Source organism: Bos indicus, chromosome 6 (genome assembly GCF_029378745.1).
Source record: "Bos indicus isolate NIAB-ARS_2022 breed Sahiwal x Tharparkar chromosome 6, NIAB-ARS_B.indTharparkar_mat_pri_1.0, whole genome shotgun sequence".
In the NCBI taxonomy this organism is placed as follows: domain Eukaryota; kingdom Metazoa; phylum Chordata; class Mammalia; order Artiodactyla; family Bovidae; genus Bos; species Bos indicus.
Window position 1 is genome coordinate 26,263,463 of NC_091765.1, and position 20,943 is coordinate 26,284,405.

Consider the following 20,943-nt stretch of genomic DNA (forward strand, 5'->3'; position numbering starts at 1 on the left):
CCCCACAGTTATTAATACTCAGAGTTCCTCAGATGTAATTAGGACGGGAGCTTGTATGGGGACCCCTGGGTACCTTCAGTCCTGATTGTCTTGAGAGTTTGACCCCTGAAACCTACACCTCTGGGGGCAGTCTCTCCTCCAGTGTGGTCCCTTGCAGACCAGACATGGAGCCAGGGCAACTTAGATGCCTGAGGGCAATCCTGTTTGAGGTGCCCCTCCTTTCCACGGTAATAGCAAGCCTATCCCTTTTCACCTGGGTCCTTCTGGGAATTTTTCTCAGGCTGTTTAAGAATGGTTCGGACAGCCATTATAAGGGTTTCCGCCTGTTTTGTCATTCTCTGCCTTTCTTTTCCTCACATTCCCTGCCATAATAGACTGTCTGAGCCTGCTGCAACAGATTATCTAAAGACTGATTTGGCCTATATACCTGTTTTACAGCAGATATCTGGAGCCGATTGAGTGAAAAATCTATCTTTTAAGATCACTCTTCCCTCTTCATTTTTGGGATCAGTCTCCGTGAATCTGCAAAGGGCTTCCCTCAGTCTATCTAGGAATTCACCAGGAGCTTCCTTCTCTTCCTGTTCTGTTTTCTGTTTGCCAGTTTGGCACAGTTTAAAGACTTATTTTAAAGTCACGTGTTTGCCTGAGCCCAAAAATACATCTGACAAAATGACTCTGATCCCATCTTCCTTTAGGTGTGTTACAGTCCCAATCTCATTCTATAGTTGGGACCGCCTGATTCTCAGTGGGGAGAGCAGCTATCTTGTCCTCCATCTTCCCCACTGATTCATTACCAAGCCATTCATCTCCATAAGCAACCACTTTCCCCAAAACTCGAGTTTTTGAGGCAGGAGTTAATGTTTGTCTCAAGACATACATCACACTCTTCCAAGTAAGGTCATAAAGCAGAGTAACACCCTTAAAAGCGCTAATATATTTTTCTGGGTACTCTAAACAGTCTCCTAGATCCTCCTTGATTCTTTGTATTTCTTGATAAGAAAAGGACTTATTAACTCTCATAGACTGATTATTTCTCCCAGTGGGTGCTTCATGAAGATGCAACAGCTTGTGTGGCTGTTCCTCAGCCCCTCTGGCTGCTCTGCGCATATGATCCCAGGAATAGATTGGAGAAACCTACTTTTCTTTATCTCTTTGTCTCCTGTCTTCCATCTCATCCTGTATGTCACCCTTAGCTTTTGCTGTTGATAAGGCCCACATTGTATTAGAGAAGGACATGGCAACCCACTCCAGTGTTCTTGCCTGGAGAATCCCAGGGACAGGGGAGCCTGGTGGGCTGCCATTTATGGGGTCGCACAGAGTTGAACATGACTGAAGTGACTTAGCAGCAGCAGCAGTTCCCACATTGTAAGGCAAGTGCAGAGAAAAAGAGACTGAGCCAGGCAGTCAGGCAAGAAAAAGGAAATTTAGTAGAGGGAAAAGAGAGGGTGACTGGCTCTTAAGGAGAACCAGCATTCTCCCTTTCTGACGTAGTCCTTCTTATAGCCCACCAGTGAAAAGTTCTCTGAAGGGATGGTCACACAGCTGGAGGTCTGGAATCTGGTGGTCTTGCAGCTTTGAGAACTTAGGTGCCAGTGAGATAACCGAATGCCATTTGGGCAATTTGATCAGTCTCACAGATCACTGTGATTTATTCTTTGTGAGGTCGACATAAGAAGCCATCTTATCAATGAGACCCCATGTGGGCCCTATCACACATGGGGTCTCATTGTCAGAAAACCCGGGAGGGAAGATCCACTGCAACTGGGTGGGCTCCTCTCACGAGCCCACCTCCGGTGGTCCCCTCCCTTGGACCTTGCCAAGAAACTGAGATGAGCTCCGGGATGGGACTCTCCACTTGCCTTGCTGGAGCGACATCCACACACCAGCCCACATTTCATCCATCGGTTACAAGGGTGAGTGAAATCCCATTCCCTCGGATCCTCTCTCTCTAGCCTCTTTTCCAAGTCCTAGCGCTAGGCAGGAGGATCTCCACGGCCCTAGGGCCCTCGGCCTTGCGCCCCATCTGACTCTGAAATAGGGGACTCCCATTACAAAGCAGACTATTATTACTCTCTGAGAAAGTCCTGAGAATGGGGATGCCTTTTCTCTCAGACCTTTCTCCTCGCTCTTGCCCTTGTCTAACCTCCCTATTCATCCATAATGGGAAATTCTCAATCCTAGCCCTCAAAATCTATTCCTCTAAGATGCCTTTTCCAAAACCTAAAAGCCTTGGGCTTCCAAGGGGAGATAAGACCAAAAAGGCTTATTTACTATTCTAACATTGGCTGGCACAACACAGACTTGATAACAGGCTCCAATGGCCAGAAAACAGAACTCTCAATTATAATACCCAATGGGACCTTGATAACATCTGCTGCCACAAGTGGTTAGAAATCCCTTATGTTCAGGCTTTCTTCACTCTCTACTCTCAACGCTCTCTCTGTGAATCCTGCTCTACTTCTCAAATACTCTTAGCCTATTCTGGGTCACATCCTCCTAATACAATGTCTCCCGATTCCTGATCAGACTTTTCTTCTTCTTCCTTAGACCCTTCCAACCACAGCCTACCCCCTATCGCTCCCAATCCCCTTGCCTGTAATAAGCTCTGAGATCTCAGCCCCACCCTGTACCCTAAGGGTCCCAAGGCTTTACCCAGACCACCCTAGATCTCTTCCCCATAGCCAGTCCTGAACAACTTTAAAACAGGAAACTTCACCACGGACCCCGCTCCTTCCCCTGCTCCACTCCTCCCTTCAGGGGAAGAAGCTGGAGTAGAAGGCATTGTTAGGGTTCATGTCCCGTTCTCCCTCACGATTTGTCTCAGACTGAAAAGCATCTTGGCTCCTTCTCCTCATACCTGGATAATTATCTAAAAGAATTCAAGTGTCTTACCCAGTCTTATGACTTAACCTGGCATGATATTTACATCGTACTTTCCTCCACTCTTCTCACAGAAGAGAAGGAATGAGTATGGCAAGCCTCTCAGGCGCATGCTGATGAGATACACAGGACAGATGACACTAAGCCCGTAGGGGCAACAGCTGTCCCCCGAGAAGATCCCAATTGGGATTATCAGGCAGGGAGACCTGGACGAGCAGCCCGTAATCACATGGTTGCTTGTCTCATTGTGGGCCTTCAAAAGACAGGGCATAAAGCCATCAACTTTGATAAGCTCCGGGAAATAACTCAAGGGCTAGATGAAAACCCAGCACAATTTCTAGCCAGGTTAACAGAAGTGCTACAAAAATATACAAAATTAGACCCCACTTCAGCAGAGGGCACCATTGTCCTTAACACCCATTTTATCTCCCAGTCATCCCCAGATATCCAAAAGAAACTAAAAAAGGCAGAAGGCCCTCAAACCCCTCAATGAGACCTTTTAAATTCAGCCTCTAAGATTTTCAATAACTGGGAAGAATAGGCAAAGCTAGAGAAGGCCCAAAGAAATCAGACCAAATGCCACCTTTTATCCCTTGCCCTATGTGGCTCCAAGCCACCATCAACCAACAAAAGAAGGAAGCCACCTGGACTCTGCTTCAACTATGGCAAAGAAGGCCAATGGACCTGCTCATGCCTAAAGCCAAGGCCCCCTCCAGGTCCATGTCCCAGCTGTGGCATAATGGGACATTGGAAGGTCAGCTGCCCAAATCCACCTCCAGGGATCCAGACATTCCCCTCCAGGTTCTGAGCAGGAGTCCTCCAACCCAGCTCTGCCCAGCTTCCTCAGATTTGCCACTGAAGACTAAAGGTGCCCAGGGCCCCAGGCCCCAACTCTCATCACCTCTACAGAGCCCAGGGTAACTCTTACAGTGGCAGGACCACTTACAAGCCTTCACCAACTGAACTATCCACGAGCTACTTCTAACTCACTCAGATTATCAAAAACTTCGACCCCACACAAATCCCCTTGGCCCGCATTCTAGCCTTTTCTTATCTTACCCCCACAATGTCTTATCTTACCCCCATGATGCTCCTGTCCTGCAGGAAGCAGTTACAGAAGATTGACCTTTGGCCCTTATCCTAAATCAAAAAGGCTGGAATGATAGGGCCCACATGGGGTCTCATTGATAAGATGGCTCATTATGTCGACCTTGCAAATGAAGAATAAAATCACAGTGATCTGTGAGACTGACCAAATTGCCAAAATGGCATCCTGTTATCTCACTGGCACTTATCCTCTCAAAGCTGCAAGACCACCAGATTCCAGACCTCTGGCTATGTGACCATCTTTTCAGAGAATTTTTCATTGGTGGGGTATAAGAAGGACTCCGTCAGAAAGGGAGAACACTGGTTCTCCTTAAGAGCCAGTCACTCTCTCTTTTCCCTCTAATAAATTTCCTTTTTCTTGCCTGACTGCCCAGCTCACTCTCTTTTTCTCTGCACTCGCCTTACAGCTGTCTGAGCTTCTCTTACTTCAACTGTCTGAGTTTCTTTGAAACCAGCGTAGTCTGAGGTCATAATGAAACAGGGGTTGTTTGGACCTCTTCTTGGGCAGTTTGAATCTCAGTTTGGGTTTTTATTGAGGCAATCCTTCTGGGCGGGGTGGGGGGCCTGACTTTCAGTTTGGAGCCCCGGGTAAGGGGGCAAAGTAGGAGGACAGGAGGGAGCTGAAGGTTTCATACCCAAATCTATGCCCTTAGGACATAAGTCTGGCATGTCTTGCAGAGAAAAAGGTCAACACATATGCTACTTCTACCCATTTCCTTTGTTTTCTACAGAACTGGTCTAATTGTAAAATAGTATTATAATTAAGATAATTATATCCAACTGGCCACCGTTTGCCTTCCTCCAATGGATACCGTGGCCATGCAGTATCACATAGGAAGATCAGGCATATCGTCTTTATGCTCTAAGGATCAAATCTATCCCAGTTTTTCAGGATACAGTTCAAAAGAGTGAAGCTGGAATTGTTAGCTCCCACCTGTAAGAGAGAAAAAAAGTGACCAGTGCCATCTTTCTACTGGAGGCGTCCCTCCCTGCTCTAGACGGGGGGTGTAGACAGACTTTCCACCGAAGCTTTCCTTCCCTGGTCCGACTTAAGTCTGTCCCTTACTGACGCAGGCACCATACTCGTACCTCCTGGTTCTACCACCAAGGCGGGGTGACGATGCACCAGGGGTATACCTGATGGCATCCCAGACTGATTTTCTGTTCTTTACCTGCCTGTTACCCTCTCACTTCTACAGAGGATGAGAGAGAAATGCAATGCGTCACAGTAATTTATTCCAAGGCCACATGGATTGGAGCTAGATTTTGAATCTAGGCAGTCTGGATCCGGAGTCAAAAATCTTAATTGCCTTATTTTTTCTTAGACTATAGAAACGAAATATTTATCTTTAGTGCTAATTGAAACTAGTTATTTCAGAAACTAAAATTTTACTACTCATATCTATGCATGCATGCGTGCTCAGTTGCTACAGCCGTGTCGGACTCTTTGCAACTCAATGGACCGTAGTCCTCCAGGCTCTTCTCCCCATACTGTGCCTCAATTTACTCATCTATAAAAAGGAGACAATAATACCTACTTCACAGGGTTGTTGCAGATATTCAAAAAATGAATAGACCCTTTTGCAAACCTCTAATGAAATAACAGATTTTGGCAATGACCATCAGCTCTTTCCAGCATCACAAAGAGATAAGCTATTACATGCCTCCAGGTGAGGCATACACTACATACGCTATTTTAGCAATATTCCTACAAAAACATAAAATTTGAATCAGATCAAGCATTTAAATCAAAAATACTAGTTTAGGGGAAATACAGCGATGGAGAAATTATGCTAAACCAGATTACAGGAACATAATCAGAAAAATCTAGAGTGAAGAAAATTCTGTAGGACAAATAACTATTTATTCAACAAAAAAAAAACTGCAGGGGAACAAACAAGGGGTAGGGTGAGAACCTATAAATCAAGAGACATAAGAGACATACCAACCAAATGAAATCTGTAGAATTAAAAGAATCTTTTAGCGACACATACTGAAATATTTACAGATGAAACAGTGATGTCTAAGATTTACTTGAAAATAGTCCAAAGTGGGGAGGGTACGTGCTTGCGTCAGGGAGCAGGTAGGTACTTTCTTTCAGGAAAGTAATCAGTTGTCCATCAACTTTCCCTTTTTTGTATCTTTTTTTTCCCTAGGCATTTTAAAAATCCTATGGGTGATCAAAAATTAATGGAAGATGGAACCAGCAGGTTTACCTGCAAAGGAAAACCAATTTACCATTTCATGGGGACCAGTACCTTCAGTCAGTACACTGTGGTCTCAGACGTCAACCTTGCCAAACTAGAGGACGATGCCAATTTAGAGAGAGTTTGTCTGCTTGGATGTGCATTTTCAACTGGCTATGGAGCTGTCATCAACAATGCCAAGGTAAAATGGTTAATCACCAGGCTGTGTAAGATAGATGTTACTGGGAGGCAGCATGATAAAGCAGCCAGATTTATCTTCAAAAACTGGCTCTGTCATTTATTACCTTTGTGATTCTAGGCAAGGTATTTAACCTCTCCACTCCTCTCTCTCTCTACTGTTAATATCTATTACAAATAGCTGTGGGATAATTAAATCATATTACATATGTAAGACATCTGGCCCAGAGGCTAGCATATAGCTGGCATCCAGTTCATGTTAATTTCCTTTCCTTTACTAGTATGTTAGATTATTGACTATCCCTGATTTAAGCACAGTCTGCTTAAACATGTCCCCTAAACATGTCCCTTGTCCTGGGACAGCAGATCCGGTCAAGAAACAACAGAAACTATACCCATATAGCCACCTAGTTTCTCCCCGATGCAGCAGATTAGAAAGTGAAAGTGAAAGAAAGTGAAGTCGCTCAGTCGTGTCCGACCCCGTGGACTGTAGCCAGGCTCCTCTGTCCATGGGATTCTCCAGGCAAGAATATTGGAGTGGGTTGCCATTTCCTCTCTCTCAAATGTAGTAATTCATCTCTACATCTCCCTTTGCCCCTTTGTGGCTTCAAGGGAGGATCTCAGATGGCAGCCCTGATGGTGGCAAGATGTGTCCCTGAAATTCCATGTTAGAATTTAGAAGCTTTTACAAAGCTCTTCAACTGACAGACTAGAGAGATGTCACTATCACTTGGATGCTTCAAATGACCTCCTTTTTTTTCTTTTTTTTTTTTAATTTGTACTGCCTGCCTGCAAGCAAAGGCTCCCCTTCCATCCACTCCCACTTCCTCCTCCCTCTGGTGCCACCTGAGAAGCTGGTCCCCAGGCCGCCCTCGCTGTCCTCATGCAGCACCCCCGGTTGGTGAACCCACCCCCTTGCCTCCAAGTGCACCCCCATGGGCAGATCTGAACACACTATCCATCTTTCTTGTCTTCCTGTCCTTGGTTACCCTCTCTCCCTCTCTCCATCCGTCCACTAGCGCTCGCTCTGCCTATTTCAAGGGCCTCATTCTGAGCTTCGGGAGGCTGAGAGAAAGCACAGAGCTGCCAGAGTCAGGCACACGTAGGTTTCAACCCTGCTTTACCACTTCTGCGGGATTTTGCATGCTCAGTTGCTAAGTTGTGTCCAACTCTTTGCAACCCCGTGGATTGTAGCCCACAAGGCTCCTCTGTCCATGTGATTTCCCAGGCAAGACTACTGGTGACCTCCTTATTTGAATCTCCTTGACATCAATCTTTATCCCTTAACTCTAAACTGCAAAATGCAACCAGCGTGGTCTTCCTAAACAACAAAATCTGGAGATTTCATTCCCCTTTAATTATTCCCCTTTTCTTTCAATATGCTAGTCATTCTTTCTATTTCCTTTCATGGCTTGCTGTTCCCCTGGGCCTGACCCCCAGTCTCTGGGTTCTAAATGTGGCCTCTAGACTTTTCTTCACACCTGGCTCCCACCAACACTGCCTGGAAAGCTCCCCCACTTCTTCTGTCTGACTCCATTTATTTGTCACTTCCCATTGGAAACCTACTCCATCCTCCCAGGCATGCATTGGGCATCCCTCACAGTTTCCCCTAAAGTATCTGTATTTATCCCTTTCTTCCTTCTTATCACACTACAGAGATATTTCCCACTTATTTGTCCTTCTTATTAGATGATTTGTTCCATAAGGACAAGAATTCTCTCTTGTTCGTTGTGATGGCTCTGGGGCCTAGCCTTGTGCCTAGCACATAGTATGAGCTTGGAAAGTTTTCAGCAAGTGAATGAATAAAGCCAGGTTCATATGTAACCCCTAAAACATCTTGGTGAGGCTTGGTCCTCAGCTTTGCAATCCAACTATTTTTTTTTATATAAGATTACATAGAGTTGATCAGTGTCAAGAAAATGAAGTCAGCTGAACCAAAATAAAAGGCTGATCTAGTAGCCAAAATATCAAGATACAACTTTTTGTTGAGAATTATATCAGTCAAGCAGATAGGGATGCTATTCTTGGCTCTCGGTATATTATCTCTTTCTAAAAATTCATTCATTCATTTATTCATTAGCAAAAATTTAAGACTATATGAGAAGTCAAACTATAATCTGAAGGCTCCTACAGGAAGGGTATTGTTAGTTGGGAGAAGTTAAGAGCTGATGTGACCCTGGCAGTCAAGGCATATTTTCCTCTAGATAACACTGGAGACACAGGAAAGAATTACTGTTCTTTGCTACAATCACCAGCACCACCACCACCACAGCTACCTTTTCACCCTGCCCTTTTCTGGACTCCATGTTGACTATTACCTTCTACCACTTTAGTCTTTCTTCAGGGATATTAACCCTTGAGATTCAGCCATAATTTTCTTTTAAATCTAGTCAAAGCTTACCTAAATTCCCAGAATCTGTTCTTCCCGATGCTGAAGAACAGCTAATCCACCTCATGAGATACTCAAAAAAGAGAAATAAATTTGATAGGAGCAAGTAAAAAGAAATGAATTGTCAGTAATCTAGACAAAAGGCAAGAGCTTTAATAATTTTTAATTTACCTCTGAGAAGAAAAGTGATACAATAACTCTGATTAATTATTAAGGACCATTCCCCCAACATCACCAGAACTCCTTGTTCTTATCAATCTGATTGCATCCTTTATTGCCAAATTAATTACATTTCATAGAGATCTTTGAAAGCATAAAAATGTCCTAAGAGTGTTGTCTGTAGATAGATAATAATACACTATTTAAAGCTCTATTTTTAAGTGGGGTTATACCTTATAACCTTCCCTTGTGGCTCACATGGTAAAGAGTTCACCTGCAATGCAGGAGACTGGGCTTCAGTCCCTGGGTCGGGAAGATCCCTGGGAGGAGGGCATGGCAATCCACTCCAGGATTCTTGCCTGGAGAATCCCATGGATAGAGAAGCCTGGTGGGCTACAGTCGATGGGGTTGTATAGAGTCGGACATGACTAAGTGACTAACACAAATAAAAAAACAAACAATACTTTATAATGACCCCCCCACCCCAAACTGCAATTAAAGACACTTTTACACAAAATGTCCAGTTGTATCACACAATTGGTAGTGTACTCAGTTTATGCACTGTTGTAAGCTATGCACAACTGTGTACAACATTGCTTCAATGAGAAAAATGCATGTCTACTTCCAATTAGACTTACTGGCGAACTTTATAACAGTCTCTGGAGAAATACATTTGGAAATATACTAAACTCATACTACAGTATCATAGTAAAGATTACATAGTATGTATAGAACAGTATTCTGAATATTTGCAAAATATATATATTCTTTTTCCCTGAGTAGCAAAAGCCAGTGCATGCATGTCTGCTGCTGCTGCTGCTGCTAAGTCACTTCAGTCATGGACAACTCTGTGCGACCCCATAGATAGCAGCCCACCAGGCTCCCCCACCCCTGGTATTCTCCAGGCAAGAACACTGAAGTGGGTTGCCATTTCCTTCTCCAATCCATGAAAGTGAAAAGTGAAAGTGAAAAGTGAAAGTGAAATCGCTCAGTCGTGTCCAACTCTTAGCGACCCCATGGACTGCAGCCTACCAGGCTCCTCCATCCATGGATTTTCCAGGCAAGAGTACTGGAGTAGGTTGCCATTTCCTTCTCCAGGAGATATTCCCGACCCAGGGATTGAACCCAGGTCTCCCACATTGTAGGCAGATGCTTTACCGTCTGAGCCACCAGGGAAGATCTATTTTAAAAAGAAACCAATAAGCCCTTTAAAATGTGTGGGCTTCAGTTTTTGTTCTCATAACACTAAAGGGAAAAGGAAGACAAGAGAACGATTTTCACTTGGGTTTGTAGAATTATGAGCTGATAATTCTAATTCTAAAGCCTTCAAATGTTTCTTCAAATTTAGCCAGTGATTCATACATTTTCACATTGGCAAATTTCCCCCATTTAGCTATATCATTTAGCTTTACAACAGACAGGCTTTTATATATCTGTTCCTTCCCCCACTTAGGAGAAGGCAATGACACCCCACTCCAGTACTCTTGCCTGGAAAATCCCATGGATGGAGGAGCCTGGTAGGCTGCAATCCATGGGGTCGCTAAGAGTCGGACACGACTGAGCAACTTCCCTTTCACTTTTCACTTTCATGCATTGGAGAAGGAAATGGCAACCCACTCCAGTGTTCTTGCCTGGAGAATCCCAGGGACGGGGGAGCCTGGTGGGCTGCCGTCTATGGGGTCGCACAGAGTCAGACACAACTGAAGCGACTCAGCAGCAGCAGCAGCAGCAGCCCCCACTTAACTCTGTCCCTTTTTTTGCTCCCACTTCACTCTGTCCCCTTTTCAAAAATGGGACCAGCTGCTTGAAAAGTTAATTTATAATGTTCTTGCCTGCAGGTCACACCTGGTTCTACCTGTGCCATCTTTGGCCTAGGAGGTGTCGGTCTCTCTGCTGTAATGGGTTGTAAAGCATCAGGAGCTTCCCGAATCATAGTTGTTGACATCAATAGTGAGAAGTTTACAAAGGCCAAAGCCCTTGGAGCCACTGACTGCCTCAATCCTAAAGACCTAGACAAACCCATTCAAGAGGTCATTGTTGAAATGACCAATGGAGGTGTGGACTTTGCCTTTGAGTGTGTAGGAGGAGCTAAAATCATGGTATGTATTTTTTTTATAATAGATATAATAAATATTGCTTATTGACATAATTGACATTGAAAATATATTAATATGTTTATATTTAATATTAATATTTATGTATATATAAGTTAACTTTCAGAGAAGGCAGTGGCACCCCACTCCAGTACTCTTGCCTGGAAAATCCCATGGACGGAGGAGCCTGGTAGGCTGCAGTCCATGGGGTCACTAGGAATTGGACACGACTGAGCGATTTCACTTTCCCTTTTCCCTTTCATGCATTGGAGAAGGAAATGGCAACCCACTCCAGTGTTCTTGCCTGGAGAATCCCAGGGATGGAGGAACCTGGTGGGCTGCCGTCTCTGGGGTTGCACAGAGTCGGACATGACTGAAGCGACTTAGCAGCAGCAGCAGCAAGTTAACTTTATATAAGCAATACTTATTAATATATTAGATGCCATTATACATTACATAACATGTAATTAATTTTTATTTGTTATATTGCTAATTACTACTTAATATTAATGTGTTATTAACATTTGTTTATTCTTTCACATGAAATTCAGCAAAAACATTAAGAGAAAACTTACAAATTAAAACTTTATAAAAGAATTGTCCTATGAGAAGTGATGGAAAAAGAAAAGGTAGTCCTAGAAGAGGGAATAGAGAGGGTGACTGGTGTCCCTCCTAACAGCCAAAGGTATCCACTCTCACATTAAAATACAGCCAGGAGAGGTTAGCAACCTGCAAACAAGCCAGTTCTGTCCATCAGATCTAAATAAATGGTCTGCAGAATTAGGTCCAAATTATGTGTGAAATTTTCAATTGAAAAATCAACAAGCTGCAAAATTAAATCTAAATCCTTTTTTCCTAAACACTACAGTTTTGATTCATTCAGATTTCTTCTCCTCTCAGGACAGGAAAGGAGGGCCCTTCTAAGTGCAGGGTCCTGAGCAACTGCATGATTGCAGATCCACACCTCTAGTCCTGTATGTTCTGCTCCAAAAGATGGGATAAAGAGCCAACAGGCAACGTAGGGATTAGTTAGCCTCCAGAGTGCGCAGCCTTAGTCTCCAGCAAATACTCGCCTAATGCATATTTGCTCAAAGACACCATTAGGAAGGGTTTGTTTTGTTTTTTTAACAAGATGATTAGAGAAGTCATCAATTAAATTTTCTGTCTATGGAGAAATTAGTGAGAACTTTTCTTTCATTAGTGAGAACTGTGAAGTATTAATAGTTATGACACTATTTCTTTTTATTTACACTTTCACTCAGCCTGGCTCCTAAAACTCTCCTCTAAGGAGAGGCTTTCCAGGTGGCACTAGCAGTAAAGAACCCATCTACCAATGCAGGAGACACAAGAGGTGACGGTTTAATCCCTAGAGAAGGAAATGGCAACCCACTCCAGTATTCTTGCCTGGGAAATTCCATGAACAGAGGAGCCTGGTGGTCTACAGCCAACAGGGTTGCAAAATGTGTGTGTATGTTAGTCACTCAGTCGTGTTTGACTCTTTATGACCCCATGGACTGTAGCCCACCAGGATCTTCTGTCCAAGGAATTTCAGGCAAGAATACTATAGTGGGTCACCTTTTCCTTCTCCAGGGGATCTTCCCAACCCAGGGATTGAACCTGGGTCTCCACACTGCAGGCAGATTCTTTGCCATCCAAACACCAGGGGTCGCAAAGAGGCGGACACAACTGGGCACTGCTGCTGCTGCTGCTGCTGCTAAGTCGCTTCAGTCATGTCCGACTCTGTGCGACCCCGTAGACGGCAGCCCACCAGGCTCCGCCTTCCCTAGGATTCTCCAGGCAAGAACATTGGAGTGGGTTGCCATTTCCTTCTCCAATGCATGAAAGTGAAAAGTGAAAGTGAAGTCACTCAAGCGTGTCCGACTCTTCGAGACCCCATGGACTGCAGCCTACCAGGCTCCTCCATCCATGTGATTTTCCAGGCAAGAGTACTGGAGTGGGGTGCCATTTGCCTTCTCCACAACTGGGCACTGGGAGGCTATAAAGAATGCAATTCTGTAGTTCAGTCTCCCAGGAACAGGCTTTGCTGATTCTTCTCCTCAGTTCTCACCTGACATGTCTTCCCCAGGAGAGAATGGAAACTGGAAAGAGCTGCTGAGAGCAATAGGCTGCCCTTCCTGGGTCTTGCCTCTCAGAACAGTTTCACTGCAAATAGTGTGACTGCTTAAGAGAGGATCTGGCCATTAATAAGCGTATGCACCTATGTGCTCAGTTGCTCAGTCCTGTCTGACTCTTTATGACCCCACAGACTAGCCCACCATGCTCCTCTGTCCCTGGGATTTCCTAGGCAAGAATACTGGAGTGGGTTGCCATGACCTCATCTAGGAGATCTTCCTGACCCGTGTCTTCTGCATTGGCAGACAGATTTGTTACCACTGCACCACCTGGGAAGGACTCAATAAATGCTATTACTGAAATTCATGCAGGGAGAGCTCCTTGTCCTGCACTGCTCCTCTGCAGCCAAAGCTTCAGGCCCTACTATTTAAATTGTCCTTGGAACCTGAGGACTGCAATGTGCTACATCCATTCCTCCACTTCCCACGGCTCACATGTTTCACAGCACTGAAATTCAGCCTATTTAACCTTATTTTTCTAGTACAGAGATTCTCAAAACTTTAGAAGTATCTGGGGAGTTGTTTTTCAGTGTCAATGAATAGACCCATATCTAGGATATTCTCACGCACTGGGGACCAAGGTACTAATATTTATTACAAGTTTGTCAAGCTGAGAACCACGGATCTAAATCTTTCAGGTTCCATTATTATCTTATTTATTACACCAAGAAATGTATTTTAAATTATGGAGCAGAATCACACTAGAGAATCCAAATGAAAAGAGATGGGTTTATTTAACCACAAAAAATAAGCTGCCTACCCTTCCACAAAGGGAAAGGAAAGCTAAATTTCTAGATTGTTGAAGACATTCCAGTAATGGGTATGAACTTGATTCTGATTATTTCTAATGCTCTAAAGCAGCCTAAGAAACCCAACAAAGCAATTAGAAATTTACAGTAATGGACAATTTTATAAGATTTTGAGAATTAAAAATAATTCTCATCAAAAGTTATCAGAGGCTACTAAATAAAACCCTATATTTGCATATAATACCCATTTAACTAAGTCATATTTATGGAGGTCAATTCCCTGCTTGGAGAAAAGCTCAGAAATGGAGAAAAGGGCAATAGGAAAGATACTAAATTTAAAAACATAGAGGAGGGTTCTTTGGCAGTCCTGTGGTTAAGATTCCACACTTTCACTGCAGAGGGCACAGGTTTAATCCCTGGCCAACTAAGATCTTATTTGGCAAAACTAATACAATTATGTAAAGTTTAAAAAAAAAAAAAAAAAAAAAAAAGATCCCTAAGCCACATGGCACAGCCAAACCCCAAATGGGAATAATCTAAGCAGCTCCCTTAAGGTAACAAGCAGTGCCTGTGTTGTTTTCCTCTCTTTGTGGGTTCTTCTGTACAATATGCGTTAAACAAAAATGCTTCTGCCATACAAGAAATGTAGAAAGTAAAAGAGTTGCTATTTAGAAATGTTAGAAATTTTCAAAACTATAAATAAACACATATTCAAATAAAGATTTCAAAACACATTCTAAAAGTTCTAGGTCATTTTCCATCCCTAGTAAGACAGACAGAGACAACGAGAGAAGAGGGAGCGAATATACCGTACTTCAGACTGCTTCTTTCGTATAGTGTTCAGTGATGAAAAGCAACAGTATTTCTAGTGGAACTTCTGTAAGTAAAGTCACCTTGTGAAGTAAAAGTCACCTTGACAAGTGAGAATCAAGTTGACTACGTACTATGGCAAAGGAGAAGAAAATGGCACCCCACTCCAGTACTCTTGCCTGGGAAATCCCATGGACAGAGGGGCCTGGTAGGCTACAATCCATGGGGTCACAAAGAGTCAGTCACAACTGAGCGACTTCACTTTACTCACTTCACTCACTTCATACTTTATCACTGGAGAAGGAAATGGCAACCCACTCCAGTATTCTTGCCTGGAGAATCCCATGGACAGAGGAGCCTGGCGGGCCACAGTCCATGGGGTCACAGAGAGTCAGACATGACTGAAGTGACTGAGCACTCATGGCAAAGGATATGGGGTAAATTATACTTTTCTTCTATAACATTAGTCTTAAAAGATTTTTAAATGTTCCACTACACCACAGGGCTTCTATGTGAAATGGCCATCCACAAGTTTATATTTTTCTTAAACTTATTTATGTTTTCAATCTTGGCATTTCATATTAACTCCAAACCTGCAGTGGTTAAGATAACAATATTTTTTCTTGTCTCATGCAAAGATCAGTGCAAATCCTCTGGGTCCCTGTTTTCCATGTAATGACTTAACTATGAAGGAAGTTCTAATTCATGGCTTTACAATCTTAACACGATGTTCTCTGGGTTGTTAGAGCAGAAGGGATAGCTGGCAGGTTGCCCACTGGCTTTTTCATTTTGGCCAGGAAATGGCACACATCACTGTAGCCTGTAGCCCAGAACTAGTCACGTGACTCTATGTAACCGCAGGAGAGCTAAAAACTATAGGGAAGCAGATGAAATGTTTGATGAGCAGCAGCCACTATCATTTTCTGTTTAACTGTTTTGTCTTCTGTTTTAAATAGCATTTCTTTTAATTTATCCTACAATGAGATCTATTAAGTTTCCAGTATATGCCTCATATTTACTTATTCACTCTCTCTTCATGACTTAATTTGGATCCTAAGCCTCTGGAATTGCAAATATCTTTGCATATTCCATTGTAAATGGTCAAAAACTTGTTGATTCGAGTTTACAATATCATCTATAGATCTTTCCTTAACTTCATGTATGTGTATTTTTCTTGACATACAATGAAATACACTATAGGTTCAGCATAACTGTGGTATTAAACAGAGTAAAATATGTTTCGTTTCATTTAAATATCATTTTTGATGATGTTCAGAATTTTATTGGATGTGCTATCTGAAACAGAACATAAGTGCCGTAAGTCTCAATCTATATTATGACCATAAGGTCATAATGCAGAATTGTGTAAATTTTCCCTGAAGCATTGAACATACCCACATTGCAGTTCATGTTCTACTTTTCGACCTACTCAGCTAATCTTTTTTTGTTTGACCTTCCAGAGAGCTGCCCTGGACAGTGTAACAGTAGGTTGGGGAGTATGCACTATCATTGGAGTAAACGTTGGTGACAATGGATTGAATGTTTCTGCAATGGAGCTATTAATGGGCCGTACTCTAACTGGAACCAGCTTTGGTGGTCAGTTTTTGTTTTCTTTTTTCTTCATAGCAGTACTCAAATTATCATAATGAAGGTTACTGAAAGAAAAATTATTTTTTTAAAATATTGAGTGCCTAGAACATATCTGAAGACTATATGAAAGCTATTTATTCTGTTGATTACTTGAAAGTAAACAGAATTTTTATAGAAGGATAACTGTAATTTGCAAATTGAAATTCATTTTACATTAAAATAGACCAACATAGGGGAACAAAAGGTAGACTTGGATCAAACTGAGATAATTCCTTATCTAAAAATAGAAAATAATCTTGAATTTTTCTCTTAAAAAAATTTAATAGATTAAAAATACAAAAATAAATAAATAAAGATGGCAGGGGGATAATCTATTTAAAACAACCCATATCTGACCTAAAAATTTCATTCATTTGACAAACACTGGTTAAACTATCCCTTCATGTCAAGACCCATGTGTTTATTTGACATTTTCGGCAATTACAGGTTGGAAAGGTGTCACTTCTGTTCCAAAACTGGCTGCTGACTACAAGAATAAGAAATTGGATTTGGATGCATTGGTGACCCATACCCTACCTTTTGACAAAGTCAATGAGGCATTTGACCTAATGTACCAAGGAAAAAGGTAAATTACCAGATGAGTGAGCAGTCTGAAAAATCTTTACAATGATTCTATTTTCATTTGATGTTGAAAACTAACCAGTTTGTCTTTTCTGACACTTTCCACATTATCAGAAGTACTTAAAACCCTTAAAAGATTAAATAGTGGTCATTTGGAAAAGAGAAAATCTTCCTACTCTATCTCCATAATATACATGGAGTATATTAAGTCATGTCTGATTCTTTACGACTCCATGGAGTGCACCACACTAGGCTTCCCTTGTCTTTCACTATCTCCCAGACAGTCTTTCATTGTCTCTGGCTAAGTTCTCTCTCTTTCACTAACTCACTCTCTCTTTGCTCAAAGTTATGTCCACTGAGTCAGTGACGCCATCTAACCATCTCATCCTCTGTCGCCCACTTCTCTTCCTGCCCTCAATCTTTCCCAGCATCAGGGTCTTTTCCAATGAGTCAGCTCTTCACATCACGTGGCCGAAGTATTGGAGCTTCAGCTTCAGCATCAGTCCTTCCAATGAATATTCAGAGTTGATTTCCATACACTGTTCCAAAATAGAGTGATGGTATAAACTGACATACATTTTCCCCTTCATAAACAATTTTTAACTCAGTTGGGGCTACTCTGGAGAGAGAGTGATTTCTAGATTATAATGTCAGGTTCCTTTGGTACATTATTGCCCTAGATCTGGAATCATTGTGGTCTGCAATTGACATAGAAGGCCCACTCCAGGCCCTTAATTATCAGATTCAAATGAAAACCATGAAAATGTGAGCAGTTGGGGGCAGATGTCCAATACTTCAAGGATGTCCCAACTCTCTCATTTTCTAGGTTTGTCATTGGTATCCTGTAAGTAATTCAAGTCTACAATTTCAGCTATATTGTCCTCTCTTGGCATAGACCCTAAGAACTGATTTATAAAAGTGTCCCAATTATGGGATCCCTAGTAACTGTGGAGCAAGACTAGGATCAATGATTTTGGTTAAAATAACCACAGCATTGGTCAATGGGAGCAAAGGACAAAACACCAGGAACAGTATTGAACAGAGAAAATGCAAACAGGCAACAAAAAGAAAATATATCACAAAAGAGGCAGGGGAAAACCATACAGTTAAATGACAGGAATCTGAAGCAGAGAATAAATGTTGCAAAAGAAGGAAATAGGTCCACAGTATGAAGACCCAGGATATTTCCTGGGGAAGAAACCTGAGAAAATATCTCTACTACATGAACTTCCTAATTTGCAAATGTGTTCATTGCAACATATCAAAAGGAACTTCAATTAAAAAAAAAAAAAGGAAATCATCCCTGCTGAGTGAGGTGAAGATGATTTTCTTTGCAGTTTGAGAGCAGACTCCCTGTGTTTTCAGATAGCTTAACAGAAAAGGAATGTGTGAAGAAGAAACTGAATCTCTTGCATGAATTTCTGCAAATAGAAATAAAGAAGCAGTTATGTGACTATGCAAATTACATAAAGAAGAATTATCAGTGGAGGGCTACTTGGGTAAAATCAAATCCTTTTTATATAAAGATCTATCCTTAGAGAACAGAACTCAGGCTTTCAGTTGGGAAGTGAATGGATGTCTAGAAAACAAGTGGTAAAGACTGCAGAATGAGAACAGCAGAGGAAAACAAGTCCCCCAATCTTGTTTCTAAACTTTGTATACCTAGAAAAAGCAAGTCAGATGAGAAACAAAGTTTAGGCCCACCCAGGATTATAAGGCAAACTAGCAGGCAGACCACCATCACATCTCATTTCACAAGGAGACCTGAGGAAGAAATTGAAAGACCAAAACTGGACAATTTTGTCAATGAAGAAGAAAAGAACCAAGAGGAAAAAAGACATAAAGTCACATCCAGAGAACCAGTTGCTAGATCACTTGCTGCAGAAGAACCAGAAAGAGTAAAACCCATAAACATACTTGGAAGTGGAAGAACAAAGAGATGAAGAGATTTAGAAGTCAAGCAAAGAACCAATACCTAAACAGAAATCTAAGGAGGAGCCACACAGAACCAGAAGTTCAGGCTGAAATGGATAAAGGAGATAAGAAAGATGGAAAGAAACACAGAAGACAACCCAAAGATTCTGGCTGCCAGAGACCTGGAGAAAAATAACCTGAAAGAGTAAAATCACAAGTTTCTCATTACAAAGATAAGGGTGAAAAGTTCTGGAAACTGGAAGTCCAAGATTAAAGTGCCAGCAGAGAGGAGAAGCTATGCAAAACTACATCCAAAGACCCAACTGAGAAAAAGAAAAAACAGCTCAAACTAAAACAGTGGTGTCCTCCAAGCACCACCCTCTGAAGTGCATTCAATGCAGACAGTACCTGGATGATATCACATCAGACTTCTTGGACCTGTTCCTAGTAGCCAAATGTGAGGACATGTAGCTTTTCACACATCCACAGCAAAGTAAAGGTCTAGAAAGTTCTGTCAGAAAACTAGGCCTTGGAGAGGGGATGGATTCTGATGCCCTGATGGCAGAGGATGATAGGGAGACCTATATCTATAAGCAGTGGTATGATCAAGACTATGAGAGATTTGACTCTCCTCCAAAAACTCAGCTGATGGAGGAAAAGTAAAAAGTCTACACAAGCTGTGCTTATCTGACTGAAATGAGGCAACAAGAAATTCCCAAGACCACAGAGCAGCTTGAGCACCTGGATGGCCGAGTTCCCTACAGTTCAGTTACCAAGCATATCATTCAATATCAAGTGGGTGAAAGTGTATATACCTCTACCCTGAGGCCTTCACGTTGGACATGCAGCTATCCAGTCCTGTAAAACACTCACAGAAGGAGCCTATGGATGAAGATCTGAATCCAGAATACTACAAGAAATACATCAAACTATGTCAAAGGCAGAGACCTGGACACCCCTGAGCTATATTGAATTGGCCACAGAAGACATCTTCTGTATAAAGAGTAATGGCAAGCCCAATGAGAGAGACATCAAGGTCAGACAAGTTCTACAGGTGGGCAAAGGCCTCTGCTCTTCCAGGAGGCAGTAGACTCTGCCAGAAAATCATGCCTACAATGGAGTTGTAACATTGCACACATGGTGGTGTTTTAAGAGTTAGGTAGAGGTAGTTCTTTTTCCAAATGTTTCTAATTATCTGTGGGCACTGACAGTAACCATAACTATCTGTCATAGCCCTTGCTTTTAGACCTCTATTTTAAAGTTGCAGAGCTCTTTCTGCAAAAGAAATCCATGAGCAGAAGTCCAGTGAATGACAAAAGCACAGGGGCGGAATGTGTGGGCTCTGGCTGAGCCACCCTCCCACAGGGATCCTTGAGTTCGTTTTATGACTGTCTGCATTCTGCTCCTTCTCATGAGTCCCTTTCCCACTCCCTGCTCTTTCTGGGCTCTCCTCCCTTCCTTTTTACAGGGTCTCTCCCTGTCCACACTTTTCCTAATATCTTGACTTCACTCAGTCTTTTTCTGGGGTCCTAACAGTGGTTAGGAGCTAACCTGAAACTAATTCATACAGATATAAAGTTGCTTTACTTCCTACCTATTGCAAAGTGAAGATTTTCTAGAGGAAAAAAAAATAATAAAAGGAAAAATAAGCATTATTCTTTAAGCTACAAAGAATAACTTAGACTGTGTAAGCCCCACAATATCTTGTACAATTTCAATAACCCTGTAAGTAGTATTCATCACATTAGGAGTTAGATTAGGATTTAGGGCCTTACTGGGCTTTTCTAGTGACTCAGATGGTAAAGAATCTGCCTGCAGTGTGGGAGACCTGGGTTTGATCCCTGGGTTGGGAAGATCCCCTGGAGAAGAGAACAGTTATCCACTCCAGTATTGTGGCCTGGAGAATTCCATGGACAGAGGAGCCTGGCAGGCTACAGTCCATAGGGTTGAAAAAGAGTCGGACATGACTGAGCAACTTTCACTTTCACTTTAGAGCCTTACTGGCATTCATTGCTTCTCCAGCACTCTTTCTCAGTCATGGCATATATCCACAAGGACTGCTAAGTAGCAGCAAAATGGAAAATGTTGTACTACTTTACCAATACCTGGGCAAGG

At 42.3% G+C, this 20,943-nt stretch overlaps 1 protein-coding gene across 1 annotated transcript in view; it reads left to right on the forward strand.

The window, feature by feature from the left end:
- ADH4 (alcohol dehydrogenase 4 (class II), pi polypeptide) overlaps positions 1 to 20,943 on the forward strand; it is a 32,317-nt gene that overhangs the window by 10,180 nt on the left and 1,194 nt on the right. Inside the window, exons 5-8 of the mRNA XM_019962414.2 lie at positions 6,144 to 6,375; positions 10,758 to 11,018; positions 16,164 to 16,299; positions 16,780 to 16,918. Coding sequence (XP_019817973.1) covers positions 6,144 to 6,375; positions 10,758 to 11,018; positions 16,164 to 16,299; positions 16,780 to 16,918 — 768 coding nt within the window. The remainder of the gene's footprint in view (positions 1 to 6,143; positions 6,376 to 10,757; positions 11,019 to 16,163; positions 16,300 to 16,779; positions 16,919 to 20,943) is intronic.